Source organism: Anopheles gambiae, chromosome 2, assembly GCF_943734735.2.
Source record: "Anopheles gambiae chromosome 2, idAnoGambNW_F1_1, whole genome shotgun sequence".
Classification (NCBI taxonomy): domain Eukaryota; kingdom Metazoa; phylum Arthropoda; class Insecta; order Diptera; family Culicidae; genus Anopheles; species Anopheles gambiae.
The window spans coordinates 85534352-85550219 of record NC_064601.1 but is presented as its reverse complement, the minus strand read 5'-3'; the positions used below and the strand labels follow the sequence as shown (position 1 = coordinate 85550219).

The 15868-nt window shown below is 47.2% G+C and overlaps 1 protein-coding gene across 5 annotated transcripts; it reads left to right on the top strand.

The window, feature by feature from the left end:
* The first annotated feature begins 951 nt into the window (after positions 1-951).
* On the top strand, positions 952-14431 carry LOC1276211 (uncharacterized). Of its 5 annotated transcripts, none has more exons than XM_061652420.1 (16): positions 952-1688; positions 2441-3294; positions 3899-3976; positions 4055-4194; positions 4270-5760; positions 5835-6157; positions 6223-6475; positions 6548-6747; positions 7220-7427; positions 7503-7753; positions 7833-8026; positions 8116-8249; positions 8335-8469; positions 8541-8967; positions 9156-9223; positions 9315-14431. In XM_061652420.1, exons 2-16 carry the CDS (start codon positions 2698-2700, stop codon positions 10189-10191), a joined length of 5376 nt encoding a protein of 1791 aa, XP_061508404.1. In that variant the 5' UTR covers positions 952-1688; positions 2441-2697; the 3' UTR covers positions 10192-14431. The 5 variants fall into 5 exon arrangements, with proteins under 5 accessions (XP_061508404.1, XP_061508402.1, XP_061508403.1 ...); XM_061652418.1 differs by having other exon boundaries at positions 9297-14431; XM_061652419.1 differs by having other exon boundaries at positions 9153-9223.
* Positions 14432-15868: the final 1437 nt, after the last annotated feature.

Here is a 15868-nt window from a genome sequence, read left to right as displayed (position 1 = left end):
AATTAAATGTAAAAACATGTAGTTTCGAGCATTATTTCGGGATTTTACTAGTAAATTTAAAGGGTTAAGTGAAAATATGGTTTCGCAAAAATTTGTACGGAAGCTGATAGAAGACACGCCTTCTTTTCTTGGAGACTGCATACTTAGACCACGTGATCATCAGAAACATGCTCACAAAAGCCGTTGGGATCGTCCGTTTTCTCCATTATCGTTCAAATTTCGTCCTCTATTCTCGTCACTAGCAGACAACTACCAAATAATTTAATTGCCTACATATATGTAGGAAGATTTTAAGAGCGACATATGACACTTTCTTAGAATATAAGACGCAACAATATGAGTTTTCTGATCAATCTTCCTTTTTTTGGAGCAATGTCCTGCTCGTAGGTAAGCCAGCCTATACATACATTCGAATATTCACACGTCGGACGGACATCGCTTGTTAAGTCGTGCGAGATGACGACTTCACCACCAGACATCTCTGAACATTATAGATGCTTATTTCGTTTAACGTCCAACGCCTGCGTCTACTGCCACTTAATGGAGTCTTTGTTATCAGTGACTGGTTGGTTTTACCCTTGCCAGTATAGTCTGCCATACATATGGTGGGACCAACACATGCGAGATGTAACCCCATGATTCCGGATTCTTTGTAGGTAATTTTGACGACTTTATCATGTGATCTGGTCCGCCGCACTCCACCGATTTAAATATCTCAATATCTTCACCATAATCAGTTTAATCCCTGCTCGAGAGAAAACGAATGAGCGTCAGGCTTGATTTTTTTTTAAATTTTTACTCCAATCCATCCAAATCACTCAATTTTTGAAAATCCACAGCCCAACGTCATTTTGGGCCACCCGTATTCGGTATTCGGTGTAAACGCTTCCCGGACCAACCTTATCACACCGCCGTACAGATGCTCCGGCCTCGCGGCCAGCTCCAAGCTCCAAGCAACTCAAACATCATCCAGCTTCCTTCCCGCTCCATCTCCGCACTTAAGTTCGCCCGCACATACGCGAGCGACATGATAACATTGTGGTGGCGCGCGACGTGCACATGCGCACCCGAGCGTGCGCTCCCGCGCGTTCGCTCCCAATTTCGCGTGAGCCCTCAATGTTTTGAAGTAAAGGATATCATCAACCCCCGTGCCGAGGACGAGGAGTTATTTACGTGTCATCTGTGTCGTCGGCCGCGCCACAGTCAGCCAGCAGCTGCAGCCAAAAGCCAGTGGATTCCGCTCGGTGGATTTGCACAGGCTCTGTGGGGGAGTAAAGAGGAAGAGATAGAGAGAGAGAGAGTGAGAAAAGGAGAGCCAGGGTGCGCGCGGGGGTGTCATTTTTGCTACGGGAACACAGGAAAGGCAAAAATAACCACCATCCATATCCTTCAAGCTCATTTCCTGCGAGAAACAACTGGCTGTTCCTGTACGATTCTGACTGTGTGTGGGATTCTAATTGGATTTTAATTTCATTTCGCTTACGCCAAAAAGGAAAGAAAAGCCAAACAACGGAGGAAAAGTTTTCAAATCATCGACAGTGAAGAACTGGTAGTGTGAATCCTGCAAGAAAAGCTAGAACATCGCCAGAAAGAAAAGAAAAAGGAGAAAAACGGACAAGATACGGAGCGAAAAGGTGGCAAATTATGAAACCTGCATTATCAGCGGCATATGGCACTAGCATCAATCGGTGAGTAATGGAAGGGTTAGAGAGAGGGAAGGGAGTGAGACAAGGGGAGGGAGTTATACACAGCCAAAGAACAACCTGATTATTATGTCAACAAGTTCCTGCTCCTTTTTGTTGGCAACTCTCGACAACATTCACCCCCTTCCCCCCCCCCCCCCCCCCACCTTTTGTTCCGTTCCAGTTTGTTCCTTCCCTTTAACCCAAATCCCACACAATAATGCTGCATAGAAGGAGGCTGTGATGCAGCGCCTCCAAGTCCTTGCACTGTCTTGCTACACGGGCAGATCGAAATCTCAATATCCGGTGAGCAGAAATGAGCAAAAAATGCAAAGGATGTTGGTGGTGCCAAGGTTTCCCAACCCCCTACCCTTGAAGGACTGATTGGTGTTGCTCACTCCCAACACAGTCCATGAGTTGGTTGGCGCTGTGTGAGTCACGTTGCTAGCGGCCGTCAAGAATTCATGCATCGAGAGGCGTTAGGGCTGCTGCTGATGTGTGTTCTGATTTAAACGTAATGATTATATAATCAACCGTGATAGTGACAGTGTGTGCACGGCAGTGACTGGGTGTGTGTGTGTGTGGGTGCGTGTAAGGATGTTGTGCGCGTGTTATTCGAATGTTTGTCCGTTTTTAAAATGCTGAATTCTGAAGTGTTAATTTTGTTGTTGTTGTTCAATGAGCTGTACTTGTTTGTGGTAAATATGTGCAATACATGTGCTCTCTATCTCTCCCACACACACTCTCTCTATTTCTAGACGTACACTTTCCAGTCCACTCATCGCACCGGGACAAGTGGCACATGCATAATCAGCCAGCAGGCATAGGCGAAGAACACTTCCGGTAAAGAAAGCAAAAAAAATAATCGGGGAGTCAAAAACCCGAAACCGAACAGTTACGAAACCGGTGAGAAGGAAACGGAGGCGGAGGCGGAGGAGGAGGAGGAGGGCGGAAAGGTGTACGGTCGCTACCATCCAACCAGCCCCCATCCCCACCCACTACCAGAAAAAAAGCGATGAACATCCGTACGATAATAATGTTCGCGTTGCCCTGGAAACGGTCGTCAACGCTTCTGGTGGTAGAGCTGCTGCTGTCGCTGCTGGCACTTGCCGGGCTGACTGTCCCATCCTCGGCCAGCTCGAGCGAGGAGACGCTAGACGCCGAAGCGACCGTCGAGTTTGCCGGTGGACCGGTGGCGGCGGAAATGTTAAAAGCACATCCGGCCGGTGGCACATTCACCGTGGACGACGGTTCGCAGCCCGTCTTTCCCGAGCGACCGGATGCGGTGTACTTTGCGGTGGCGGTAACGGGCGGTGCGAAGCTGTGGGGCCGTACGCTGGCCCGCACGCTAATCGACATGGGCCCTCCGTTCGGGCATCCGCAGGGCCCGCCGCTCCGACCGATCTACATCAACCTGCCGGACAGTGGCCGGTTCTCGTCCAAGCTGATGACGACCGCGTGCGACTCGATCGACGGCATGCCGCTGTCCGGGATGGTGATCGTGGGCGACAGTCCGGCGGCCAAATCGTTAGCGCTGGCCGGGAACGCGATGAAGGTGCCCGTACTGTGGGCAAAGGGAGGCATTGCTACACTGCACAACTCCTACGATGAGGTAAGAATGGGTGATGGGTAACGTTGGCAAACATCGGGAGTTGACTACGATCCGACTCCGAAAAGTTCGTAACCGATTCCGGAAGGTAGGTCCGACTGGAATCGTCGTCTGAAGTCTTCCAGAGTCGTCTGGAGTCTTCCGGAGTCGTCCGGAGTTGTCCGGAGTAGTCCGGAGACGACGTCGTCGAGAGTCGTAGTCGTCCGGGAGTCGAAGTCATCCGGAGTCGGAGTCGTCCGGGAGTCGGAGTCATACGGAGATGTAGTCGTGCGGAGTCGGTCAGTGTCGGGGCTGGCACCGGCCTCCGACTCCGGTGGACTACGACTCCGGTGGACTCCGACTCCGGTGGACTCCTACTCCGGTGGACTCCGACTCCCTCAACCATCCTTCGACTCCGAACGACTCGGACTAAGGATGACTCCGACTGCAAACGACTCCGAACGCAACTAGTGGTTCCGATTTTGTCGAAGTCAGAATCGGACTAAGAAAAACCGGAGTCTGATCGGAGTTGTAGGGGCGTTCTATAGAACACATCACTAGTAAGAACGCCAAGAACGTGTTTAAAACACAAAATGTTGTACTAATTCTTTCTGATTTTACTCGCTAGCTATCAACCAAATTACAAGCAATACTGCAGCCATCCTCTAGGGAAATTTTTGAAGCCATTAGAGCAACCTTTTTACAAGTGAGTGTAATCTTGGCACTGGAGACATTCAAATTAAGAACTCCATCTAACATAACTGATCCGGCACGCTACTTGCAGGTTCACTGGCATTCATACCATATTCTGTGCGATGTCGATACGTACGTGCTTATAAGCGGCAAGAAAGGCGCACCGCTGCGCCAGAAGCCGCTCAATCCAATTATAGTAACACTACCAACGAACTTTGATTTAATTTACAAGTAAGTCCTCCTACATTCCAAAGCGATGAAACGAAATGTTTACATGATCATGGGTCACCATCGCCTTTCTTCCAGAAAACTTGCCTTCATTTCACGATCCACCAAGGGCGTGGTGCTGGTCCTGTGCAACCTGAAGGTAGCGCGGCTGATCATGGCCGAAGCGCAGCGCATGAAGATGCTGAACGGACACTTCGTCTGGCTGTGGATGGACACGACATCCGCGACCGAGTTCTACGATTCGGGCCAACCGTCCTACGATCCGAAGCAGCAGCAACCGCTGGACGTGGGCCTGGGCGGTCGCAGCGAGCTCGAGACGGACTTTTACGACACGTTCGACCTGCGGCACCAGTCGCACTTGGCCGATCTCGTCGAGCGTCGCATGGAGTTTGAGGACTTTGATCCACGGTTGCGCAAAAACCGAACCCGCTCCTACCTGGACACCGGTCACTCGCAGGCCCGGTTTGGCAGTGCGGCCCTAATCAATCCCAAGCAGGATGGCACGGTGGCCGAGTCGGGCAGCGGCGCAAAGCAGGGGAAAACACGTCGACCAACGAGCAGCAGTAAGGGTGAGAAAGCGCCCAAAACCGGAGCAAGGGGCAAGACGAACAACAACAACTACAACAATACGGTGGTTAATGTGGCCCGCCGCACCGAACGGTTCGATGAGCTGCCAGTGGACTCGGACGAGTTTGAAGACTTTGAGGACGAGCGAGCATTGCCACTGAGCGCAACGACGACGACGGCGATGGAGGCAGAGCAGTACCCCACCGCGGAAGGGTCGGAGATGAAGCTGAAGCGTAGCAGCGAGTACCTGAAACCGCACAACTCTTCCGGCCACGTGCTGTACCATCACAATCAGGACTTCCCGGTGGGGTTGCTCGCGCTGCGACCGATCAAGATGAAGATCGATCGCCATTTTATTCGTGCGGCCGTGCGATTGTTTGCCGCCACCTGGGCAAAGGTCGAGCGGGACGATACGCCGGCCGCCGGGGCCGGCAAAGGACGTGGTGGACCATCGGGACGGGATGGTAGTGCGGGGCCGACGGGCGGTAGTGCCAGCGGACGCGCTGGCAGTGGCACACAGGACCAAACGAAAGGGCCTCCCCAGAGCCAGCGGGAGCGCCAGCAGCGACCGATGCAGATGCAGCAGAAACGTTCCGTACCGGGCGGCGACCGGCAGCAACAGGGAGACAAAATTTTAACATTACCAGTTAACAGTGCAAATACTCAACCAAGTGTTCACCAACCTAGTTTAACGGGCCAGCAGCCGGAGGTGGCCGCACCAGTGCACGGAACGAACGATATTATTTCGCCTATAAGCAATAGTAGTGCAAATTTACGTGATGTCAGTAGTACAAATAGTTCTAGAGTTAAGCGTCAAAGCACCTGGTGGTCGGCGACCACGAATCACAAATACAACACGGACCGAGCTGGCAGCGGCAGTGCAGGAGGAGGAGGAGGAGGCGATGGACGTGGGCGAAGTCGGGGCGGTGCCACACGCTACAAGGGCGGCTGCATGGGTACGATCAATCGGGTCGAGCTGGCCAAAGCGTTCAACTTTGCGAAGTAAGTTCACTAACGCGTTTTCGTGAGATATTGCTCATAGTTGTTAATGTGTCCCTATTTTTTAAATCCTCCAGGAATCTACAGCAAAATGCCCGGCAGGCACTGTCCGGCTTTCCGATCGCTAGCGGGTTCATCGAAAAGTCGCTCGTGAGCCATTTTGAAATGCTGAACCTCGTGCCGACAGCGAGACAATCATCATCAACACCAAGGGGAGACTACCATCATGCGGATCGAGGAGAAGGAGGAGCAAGATACACCAACCCATCGGTTAATGGAACGGCGCCGAACACGGCTGGAACTGGGATCACTACCAAATGGCGTCGCGTGGGCCTCATTACGGGACGCTCGGTACATCTCGATACGATAATATGGCCCGGCGGAGATGTCACCGTGTCCGGTATGTATACGAATGTTGCGCCACCAACGATGTGATCTGACCTTGGTTTACCTTTTGCATCTTAGGACTGGCCGGCAAAGCGAAAACCATGTTCCGCGTGGTCGTTTCCGTCGCACCACCGTTCGTGATGGAATCGTCCGTCAACGAGGAGGGCCAGTGTTTGCGCGGGCTCATCTGCTACCAAATATACACCACCGGCCGGCACAATCTTACGCTTATGTTCAACGAAATCGAGCGGCGCAATCGGTTGAGAGAAATCCAGCCAGCTTCTAGCCTGCACCTGCAGGAGGAGCCGCGCCAGAAGTATCCACTGTATCGGTAATAAGCATTGAGGATTAGCTTTCTGCAAAAGATTTTGAAGAATGTTAACACGGTTTACTTTGCTTATAGAACACGATGCTGTTATGGCCTGTCGATGGATTTGCTGCAGAAGCTGGCCACGGAAATTAACTTCGATTTCCATCTGTACATCGTGCACGATGGATTGTTCGGACGGAGAGTACCACCGCCGCCGGAACCGACAGAACCGCCAACGAACGTTAGGAAACCGGCAGTAGCCACGCACGTGGAATCACAGTCAAAGTTTGACGGTACGTTTAATACGTAAGCTTCTTGTGTTATGTTCGGGTGTCTCGCCTAGCGATCTCAACATCGTCATTAATTTCATTTTCAAGCTGTTAAATCCCATTGCTGTATCATCTAAATCTAAATCTTGAATCTAAATCTCCGGATTCATTAATATCTAAAGAATCGTGAAATTATAAAGGTTCATGGAATTCTCATGGTTTATGGATCTTTATACATCCACAAATCTCTATCTAAAGATTTTCAAGCCTTTTTTGTTTCTTCATTGATTTCATTCACTTTCGCACTTCATTGTTCCGTTTCTCTGCAATTTTGTGCGTTGAGTTTAAATTTGACTTCTATTTCGTTTCTCATCAAAACGATTCCTGAGTGCTACGTTACGACTGATCAATGCTTGTCCAGTTTAGGGCCATGATTTGGTTACTTCTTTCTCGGATTTAAATTGAAGTAATTACACTTATAATGTCGTCATTGTAGCTCAATCGGGAAGAAGCCTCAAACGAGGCTCCAAGTTGAAGCTCTCACAAGCTGGAATTAACGCTAGCGCCAGGGATGAAGGACCTCAGTACCCATTCGAAGTTCCCGCTGCACCTCCGGTACGCACACGCCAACTGTGGAATGGCGTTATTGGTGATCTTATCTCCGGAACAGCCGATCTTTCCTTTGCACCCCTAAGCGTATCCAAGTAAGTGAAGTATACATTTTCAAACCAATTCGGTGCTAAGAATCACAATTGCTATATTTACTATATCATTTTCAGAGCTCGTTCGGAGGTGATCGATTTTACGATACCGTACTTCCACGGCGGCGTTTCCCTGCTGGCAGCACCGGAAGCTGCCACCGATATACCGCTGCTAGCGTTTCTACTGCCCTTTTCGCCCGAGCTCTGGATCGCGATCTTCACCTCGCTCAACGTAACTGCCGTGGCCGTAGCGATCTATGAATGGTTGAGCCCGTTCGGGCTCAATCCGTGGGGACGGCAGCGAAGCAAAAACTTTAGCATGTCATCGGGTATGTAGTGTAATGCTGGACGATGAAGCCTGCCAAACCCGGAATGCTCATACACTACCCCATTTTCTTTCGATAACAGCTCTCTGGGTAATGTGGGGTCTGCTCTGTGGACACTTGGTCGCTTTCAAGGCACCGAAATCGTGGCCCAACAAATTTCTCATCAACGTATGGGGTGGCTTCAGCGTCATTTTCATTGCGTCCTACACTGCCAACATTGCGGCGCTGATAGCGGGCCTGCTGTTCCACAATGAGGCGAAATACTACGAAATGTCGGTAAGTACTTGGTACGGGCCTACAACGGCGCTCCAGCGGCCTATTCTGTGTGATCTTTATCTGTGATGTTGATGGGATTTTTCGTGCAGATGCTCACCCAACGAGTTGGTTCGCCGATCGCCACCGCCGCCGAATCGTACGTTCAGCAGAACGATAAGCGGCTCTGGGAGCACATGAAAAAATATCAACTCCAAAGTATCGACGAAGGCATCGAGCGGTTAAAGTATGTGGCAACGATCGGTTAAAGGACTGTAGGTCCTTGTGATCTTGTGATTAATTTTCTGCTCAATGTGCCTTTCTTTAAACAGAAACCGCACCATCGATCTGCTGATGTGTGATACTCCAATATTGGATTACTACCGTGGTACGGACCAAAGCTGCTCCTTGCAGCGTATAGGTGATAATTATATTGAAGATTCTTACGCGATAGGAATGTCCAAAGGGTAAGTCTACCTAAAGACACTGCGAACCATTTATCAACATGTAGAGTAACCCCTTGTTTTGGTTGGAATAGGTTCCCGCTGAAGAAGACCATGTCCGCACTGATCTCGAAGTACTCGCACGACGGCTACCTGGACATACTGACCGCCAAATGGTACGGCGATCTGCCGTGCTTCAAGCTAGATCGCGAAATGGCCCAGCCGAAACCGCTCGGTGTGACGGCGGTCGCCGGTGTCTTCCTGCTGCTCGGCGTCGGTATGGTGCTCGGCGTACTGATACTGATCATCGAGCACGTGTTCTACAAGTACACTCTGCCGATACTGCGCCACCAGCCGAAGGACACGATCTGGAAGAGCCGCAACATCATGTTCTTCAGCCAGAAGCTGTATCGGTTTATCAACTGCGTTGAGCTGGTATCGCCCCACCATGCAGCCAAGGAGCTGGTGCACACGATCCGCCAGGGCCAGATCACGAGCCTGTTCCAGAAGAGCGTCAAACGGGTAATGTATAAACTTGGGAGGAAATGGGGTTTTTGGGGTAGCTTCGAAATTTTGCACCTTGCTCAGTAGTGTTCGAAACAACTCGAGCAAACGGTCGTTTTCCCCTGAACATTGGCACGCCCCCGTAACCACTAGGTCTGTGTTTACTTTTCGCCTAACTAACGCGCGCTTTCCCTTTGGCCCAGAAGGAGGATGAGCAGAGACGCCGCCGCAAGAGCAAAGCCCAGTTCTTCGAGATGATCCAGGAAATACGCAGGTAGGTGCATGGTTTTCCCATCTTCTCTCTGTACTCAGTGTGGCTTATGCGTGTGTACTTTAAACCGACCCAGAAACATCAAACTCGACAGGGTGCAGTTAGACACGGACGTGGACGCATCACTGTCGGCTACTTCGGAGAGCACCTCGCAAGCGCTTCTACCCGAGGTCCATCCAGCCGGATCGCGCCTGTCAGCGTCAGCCTCCGCGAGCCGACGGGCCAGCCCGGGCCGGCTTTCGAGGGCCGGGTTCGGGTTTGGCCGATCGCGCCAGGACGGTGGCAGCAAGAGCTCGTCCTTCTCTTCGTCGCTCAACGTGCGGCGCTTCAGCACGGACAGTATCATCAGCGAGCGGCTCGGGACGATCGGTCGCCGGTTGAGCCGTGATGCGGCCACCAGTTCACCGCCCGACCTGTCCCATCACTTCGAGACGTTTGGCAAGGGTGCCGCCAGCGCCGCCGGTTCGGCGGAACCAGGCTCGAGCTCCAAGTTCGACACGTACTCGGGTAAGAACAACAGCAGGGAAAGTGTGTCCGTGTTCAAGTGTGACACGTTCAACGGCAAACTAACAGCGGCCACCGGCGGGCTAGACACGGTGGACGCCGGGTCAGGCGACACCGTCGGGACCGAGGGGCGTGTGAAACCGGATGGTGAGGAGAAACCGATCCTGCCGGTCAAGACCAAAAAGCGCTCCCGCCGCTCACCGCTGAACCTGGAGCTGTACGAATCGAGCCGCAGGCGGCTCATTCCCATCAACGAGCGGGTAGCGCACGGACTGGCGCCACCCTTTCTCGAGGCGGACACGGGCAGCGCGATGCTGAGGGACAAGCTGCACGAAGAACTGCGGCTAAAGTATGGCCAGACGCGATGGAAAGGTGCGGACGTGGAGGAGGCAATAGTGGCCGTACCGGCCGAAGTGGGGAACCACAGTACCGGCAGTAAACCGAAGCGGCCCAGCCGTCGTACATAATAGGCCGGAATGGGGAAGTAAGAAGTAAACACCAAACTCTAACATAACCGTATAGGCATCCTTATAGCGCTTGGAGCGAGCACCGTTTAGAACGGTTGCCGGAACTCCAGCTATCCAGCTAATCGAATGTAGCGACTGTAGTTGGTATCAAAACAGTGATACGAACCTTCCAAACAAAACTTTAGCACCTGATAACAAGGAACCTGAAATGGGATTTTTATGTGCGTGAAGATGCAGGCGGGAGTGTGCAGATGGAGGGGAATATGTGGAAGTTCTCCGTTTTCTAAGAAGACACACACACACGCGGGGTAAAGGTATCTAAATCGTCGAGCGGCGACGACAAGCAAAGTCGTCACTCAAACCGGCGTCAGAAATCAAACAAACTGTAGCAGCTACTGCCGGTTTTAACAAATGCGTACGTATCCTACTCAGTGATTGATCGTTATCTATTAACGAATGATATTTAGAACTCTGTTTTATCGTTTGCCTACTCATGGCACACCCAGGCGTTTGGTCCTTCCAGTTAAAGTCAGAAGACAAGCAGAAGGTAACTAGACAAGCAAAGCCAAAATCGAATCATTCAACCGAGCGGCCTGGAGTGTTATGAACATTACTTCTATCTGTCAATGACAGTATTTATCTGTGTCTCTAGGAGTGCCTACTTTAGTATAAATATCGTTAGCTAGCCTTCTCCCTTGTGTTCAGTGGACGTTAGGTTTTCTACGACGGTATTGCTCGCTCTCCCTCGATACCTTCAATTCCCCATCCGACTGGGGAAGTGATGGGGGGGAGGGATGGAGTGGGAGATTTTGTAGTACTAAAAGTGGAATGATTTATCTCGACCTAATATATATACATATATAGTAAATTGATGTCTTCTGTAGTGGCTTGGGTACTAAGAGATACTAAAAGGTACTAAGAATACAAGGAAGTGTGAATGAACGAACGTGTGTGAATCTGATGAGCGAATGCGTGGATGTGCGTGTTTGTGTGTGAAGATGTAACGAAAGTACGCAAAAAGAAGCCCCGAGAAGTTTTACCTGAACTTTTACTGAAATATGGTTGAATTTGAGCTGCGTTTTGGTACATTCTTCATTTGCCAATTTGCCATATTTTTGTGCGAGGAGAAAGGTGCTTAAAACTAAGGTTATACATAGAACATGTGTGGTCCAACTTCAAAAAGCAATTGCAACTTGTTCTCTCTACCGTATTTACTTCTATTGTGAAGCAGCATGGCTACGTAAAACGAACGTAAACGGCCCCCGTTTGACTATTATTATAGGAAGTATGTATGCGCCACTGGCAGACGATTTTCCGGCAATGACACAACGAGATGAGCTGATATCATTTCGTTGATGGATATGTTTGGCTTATGATCATGCAGAAGAATCTCTTACACTGTAAAGATCATAAGCTAAGTAGCACACTTCAAACCTACATAAGCTATCTCTTATTATCCTCAAAACAACGTTTCGCGCTCTTAGGCTTGAGAAGCCGTAGCTAAACCGAAGTGAAGGAAAATAAAAATTGATAAAAAAGGGAATAAAGAAGGAATGGGGAAATACATAGACTTGAAACAAAACGAAGCAAAAGTACACTAACATCAAGAACATGGTCTGAATTATAAGTTCTACGATATTAGGTAAATCAAAGACAAATGGAAAACACAAAACAAATAACAATATTGTATTTAAACTTAAGGTAGCTTTAAGGTGAACCAAAAGTGTAGGAGAGAAAACTCAAACAAAACGACAGCAAAACGAATAACAGCAAAACTATTACTACGAAAATTGTAAAGCATGCACACACACTCTGTGCCACTCTCGGTGTCATGTAGACTAGTAGCATTCAACTTGTTAGCCGTTCCTATCGAATGGGTGTGTTGTTCCAGTGTGATGATGAGTGTGACGACCAGACATCAGCAGCAGTTTGCAGACAAACAAACACTACAAGCACACATACAAGCAAAACTAGGGAATGTTACAGAAACAAAAAAGTGAATACAAACGAAACACGAAACACGTAAAAGAGTGCATAGTACGACCGTAACAAAATCAGATCTATTTTATTAGCATTGAGTTTCTTCTCAAGCGTTAGTGTGCGATGTGTGAGAAAAGAATGGAAGTTGATAAAAATCGATGCATGAGTTACGTTAGAAAAGGCTACCGAAGTAAACAGACACAAAGTTGGACGATAAAGTAGATCTTAATTACACAGTTTTCACGTGAAAAACAGAAAACTGTGTTTTTTTAAACCAAATCTTGGGTAATGATCGTAAATAAAACTCTTAAAATAAGAGACAAACAAAACCGAAACAAAAGAATAAGAAAGAAGAACAGGACATCTCTAAACGCCAAATATAGTAATTAGAACAACAAAGAACAAAAAAAAAAACAACAAAATATAGTATCGTCTATTTAAAAGTAGCAGTAATTTGAGAAAGAACAAGAGGGAGAGATAGAAAGAGAAACGACATACAGAGAGAGAAAATAGAGAGAAAGATAGAGAGAGAGAGAAACAGAAAGAGAACAAACAATATGTGAACGTTGAATGCAACATGAATGATATTTGTTTTGTTGATATTTTCGATCGAATGAAGCAAAGTTAAGGAAAAAATTGATGAAAAACAAAACGCATTCGCGAAAGTGAAATGAGAGAGGTTAAAATGAAGTAAACATAAAAAAAAACTATCAACTCCAGCACTACCACAATAGAGTAATAAGTAGAGAAATTGGGATAAAAAGACTAGAAGAAACAGCGATATAGCGTTCTAGGGGTTACACACATACTACATAAACTTTACACAGACAAACAGAGAGACGACACATGCACACATGCACACACAATTACAACCACACTTACACATACACACATGTGCACATGTGGAGTGATGGAAATCTTATGATATAAACAATCTTATTTCCTTTGCGGCACATAAACCCCCCCCCTTTACCTCCAAACAGTAGAGTTTGTGTATCATCATTTGATCCCGTTTGAGTGCCGGCAAAGAAGAGAACCTCCACCATTAGATGGGAAGGTGTGTGAGCGCTACTGGAAGGATTTTTGGCAACGAAATTGTACGTTTGAAAAATTAGTTGAATGTAGCCCTATACGTGAAGGTAGAAGAGGTATATTAGAGGAATAGTTAATTTCCACACAAGGTTCCTTGGTATACTTATTAGAGCAGCATTGCGGTGCGCAGGTTTTACTTTTCTAAACTATACTTTAACGGCTGTTTTGAAAACAGTCAAACCTATAAGTGCCAAGGCCAAAGTGTCGAATTTTTTTTCCCACTTTCAAATTATTCTACAATCGGTACAACACTGGGTACGCCGCCTTCGAATCCTTCCAGTAGGCGTTTCAGCACTAGTACCAGAAATTAGAAGATGAAGAAGAAAAAACTACAAAAAATGTCTGTTTCCCCCCCTTTTTAATGGAGAAAGAGAAGAAGAAAGAGAGATTTGGTGAGTGCACCGGTATTTTAAAGCACAACCGAAACGATATTTACTTAACAGCTCGCACAAGATTAGTAGTGAAACGATGTTAGTCAAATTGTTTAGCCCTCCTCTCCTGTCGGAATGAACGTTAGATAGTGCGTGAGTTAGGCGGACGGGAGGAAAAGTTAGTTACAAGAAGTTTGAAAGAGTTTGCAAATAAAACAAAAAAACCCAAAACAGTACGAAGTTTTCAAATCGTTCCCGCCCCCCCTCGAAAGACGCTGTTGCGGGGCTTTGTTGTGTTTTGCGTTTTAGCACAGATATTCTCTTGATACTTGTTCTAGATGAAAATGCACATAAAACAGTAAATGAAGAAAAAAATTATCAATAAAAAACTAATAAAAAGAAGTAATTGCAAGTCTCTTGCCACAAATCCAAACACATAGAGCAGAAGAAGAAAAAAATCGGCGAGAGAGATAGTGTTCTATTTACTACCATCACCACCACCAACCGACACCACTCATGTGAAACTAAAGTTTTCCTATTCGATTGCCATCAGATTTGCTATCTGAGCGGATAGAGATGAGAATAAATTGCACTTTAAACTACACTCACTTCACTTCACATACTCATTCACAAACACAAACAATACCACACCACCACCAGGACACGAGGGATTCATTCACGGAAAAAAAACTTATACAGAAAAATCCATAGTAACAGAAGCAAAGCTATATATATTTGTAGATAAGAAACTGTTATCTTACCAAATAAAATCGGAAACGTCCATTGCAGAATCGCCAGTCGATGAGTTTAGAGTGTTTTTTTTTAAGGTGCAAATGATGGGGCACTTTATTTTTCAACGGAGTTGGACACGAATGAAACACCCCTATTAAAGTGATCCCGACACTCAAGCCCGGTACATATTCCACACATCCTTCCAGCTATCGTCCGATCAGCCTACTGAGCTTTTTTGGAAAACTGTTAAAAATGATGATCTTCTGGAGACTCCGAGCCATTGTCAACGAGTCTTCAATCTGACCACTAGCGGATCTCAATATCCACTGTAATAGTGATGCTAGATGTGAAGAAGGGCGTTCGACAGCGTGTGGAATGATTAGTTCGTTCACTACCTCCTTCAGTATTAACTTTCATTATACCTGATTAAAATAATCAAAAATTATTTGCTTCAGCGCACCTTTCCTTAGGCCGTTAGGCCGTTGGACCAAGCAGCCAATTCCTGGAATGGTTATTGGGTTAAAAGCGGCTGCTCTTTCCTGAGAACCATCAAGACCCCAACACCACCATGGAAAGATCATCCATCTCACCAAGGCCAGTGAATCCTATCACGACTTCCAATAGGACACACCTGGCTCACCCACACCATTTTATTGCAAAAATCCAACCCACCGCTATGCAGTTTCCGTGGCGTCGACATCACATCTTAACCGAATGCCATGGTTATATAGCAGCACGCATCACCTGCAAATTGGACCACAGCATCGACACCATCCTCTCACCGCACAACGATTACCAGCGAAAACTGTTAAAATTCCTGATTTGCTCTCGTCCATCTCGCTGTATGTTCCCTCTCGTTCTCTTCGTCCCCGTGATCCTCTGTGTCAATTGAAACACGTCATACTCTTTATACTTTCAATGATCCTCTTCTATCCTGTTTCTGGTTGCTTAACCACTTTTACTATCTCTTTGATTTCGACTCCTCTCTTAACTCTTTCCGTAACCGTATTTTTTCTTCTAATTATCTTAAATTATTCTTCTTAGTTTTCATTTACTTTCTTTTTTCATTAAGTTTATGATAGTCTCTACGCTCTACCTATGTTTTTTTCTCTTTTATTTTTTGAAAGGTCAAGATTAGTTTAGTTAGGCTTAGTTTTTCATGAATTATTTTGTTTATTTGTTAGTGTTTAATTAGTTTTAAGTCTGTTTTATTTAGCCTTGATGGCGGATATTGAATTAATAAATGAAATGAAATGAAATGAAATGAAATGAAATGAAATGAAATGAAATTCTTATAACTAGCCTTGATAAAGAACTTTAACCAGCACCACATGTAAAACAGACAAACATTCTAAATAAAATCAACGGATAGTTTTAAGGAAGCCGAGACTACCCGGTATAAGGTATTTGCAAGTCGACACCATCTTCTCATCAGACAGCGATCGCCAGCGAAGACTGTCATAATTCTTTCGTATAACTAGCCTTGATAAAGAACTTTAACC

Coding starts and splice junctions, on each gene's coding strand:
- LOC1276211 (XM_061652416.1), top strand. CDS start 2,698: ATGAACATCCGTACGATAATAATGTTCGCGTTGCCCTGGAAACGGTCG. Junction 3,977..4,054: donor TTAGAGCAACCTTTTTACAA/GTGAGTGTAATC, acceptor CGCTACTTGCAG/GTTCACTGGCATTCATACCA. Junction 8,027..8,115: donor CGAAATACTACGAAATGTCG/GTAAGTACTTGG, acceptor TTTTTCGTGCAG/ATGCTCACCCAACGAGTTGG.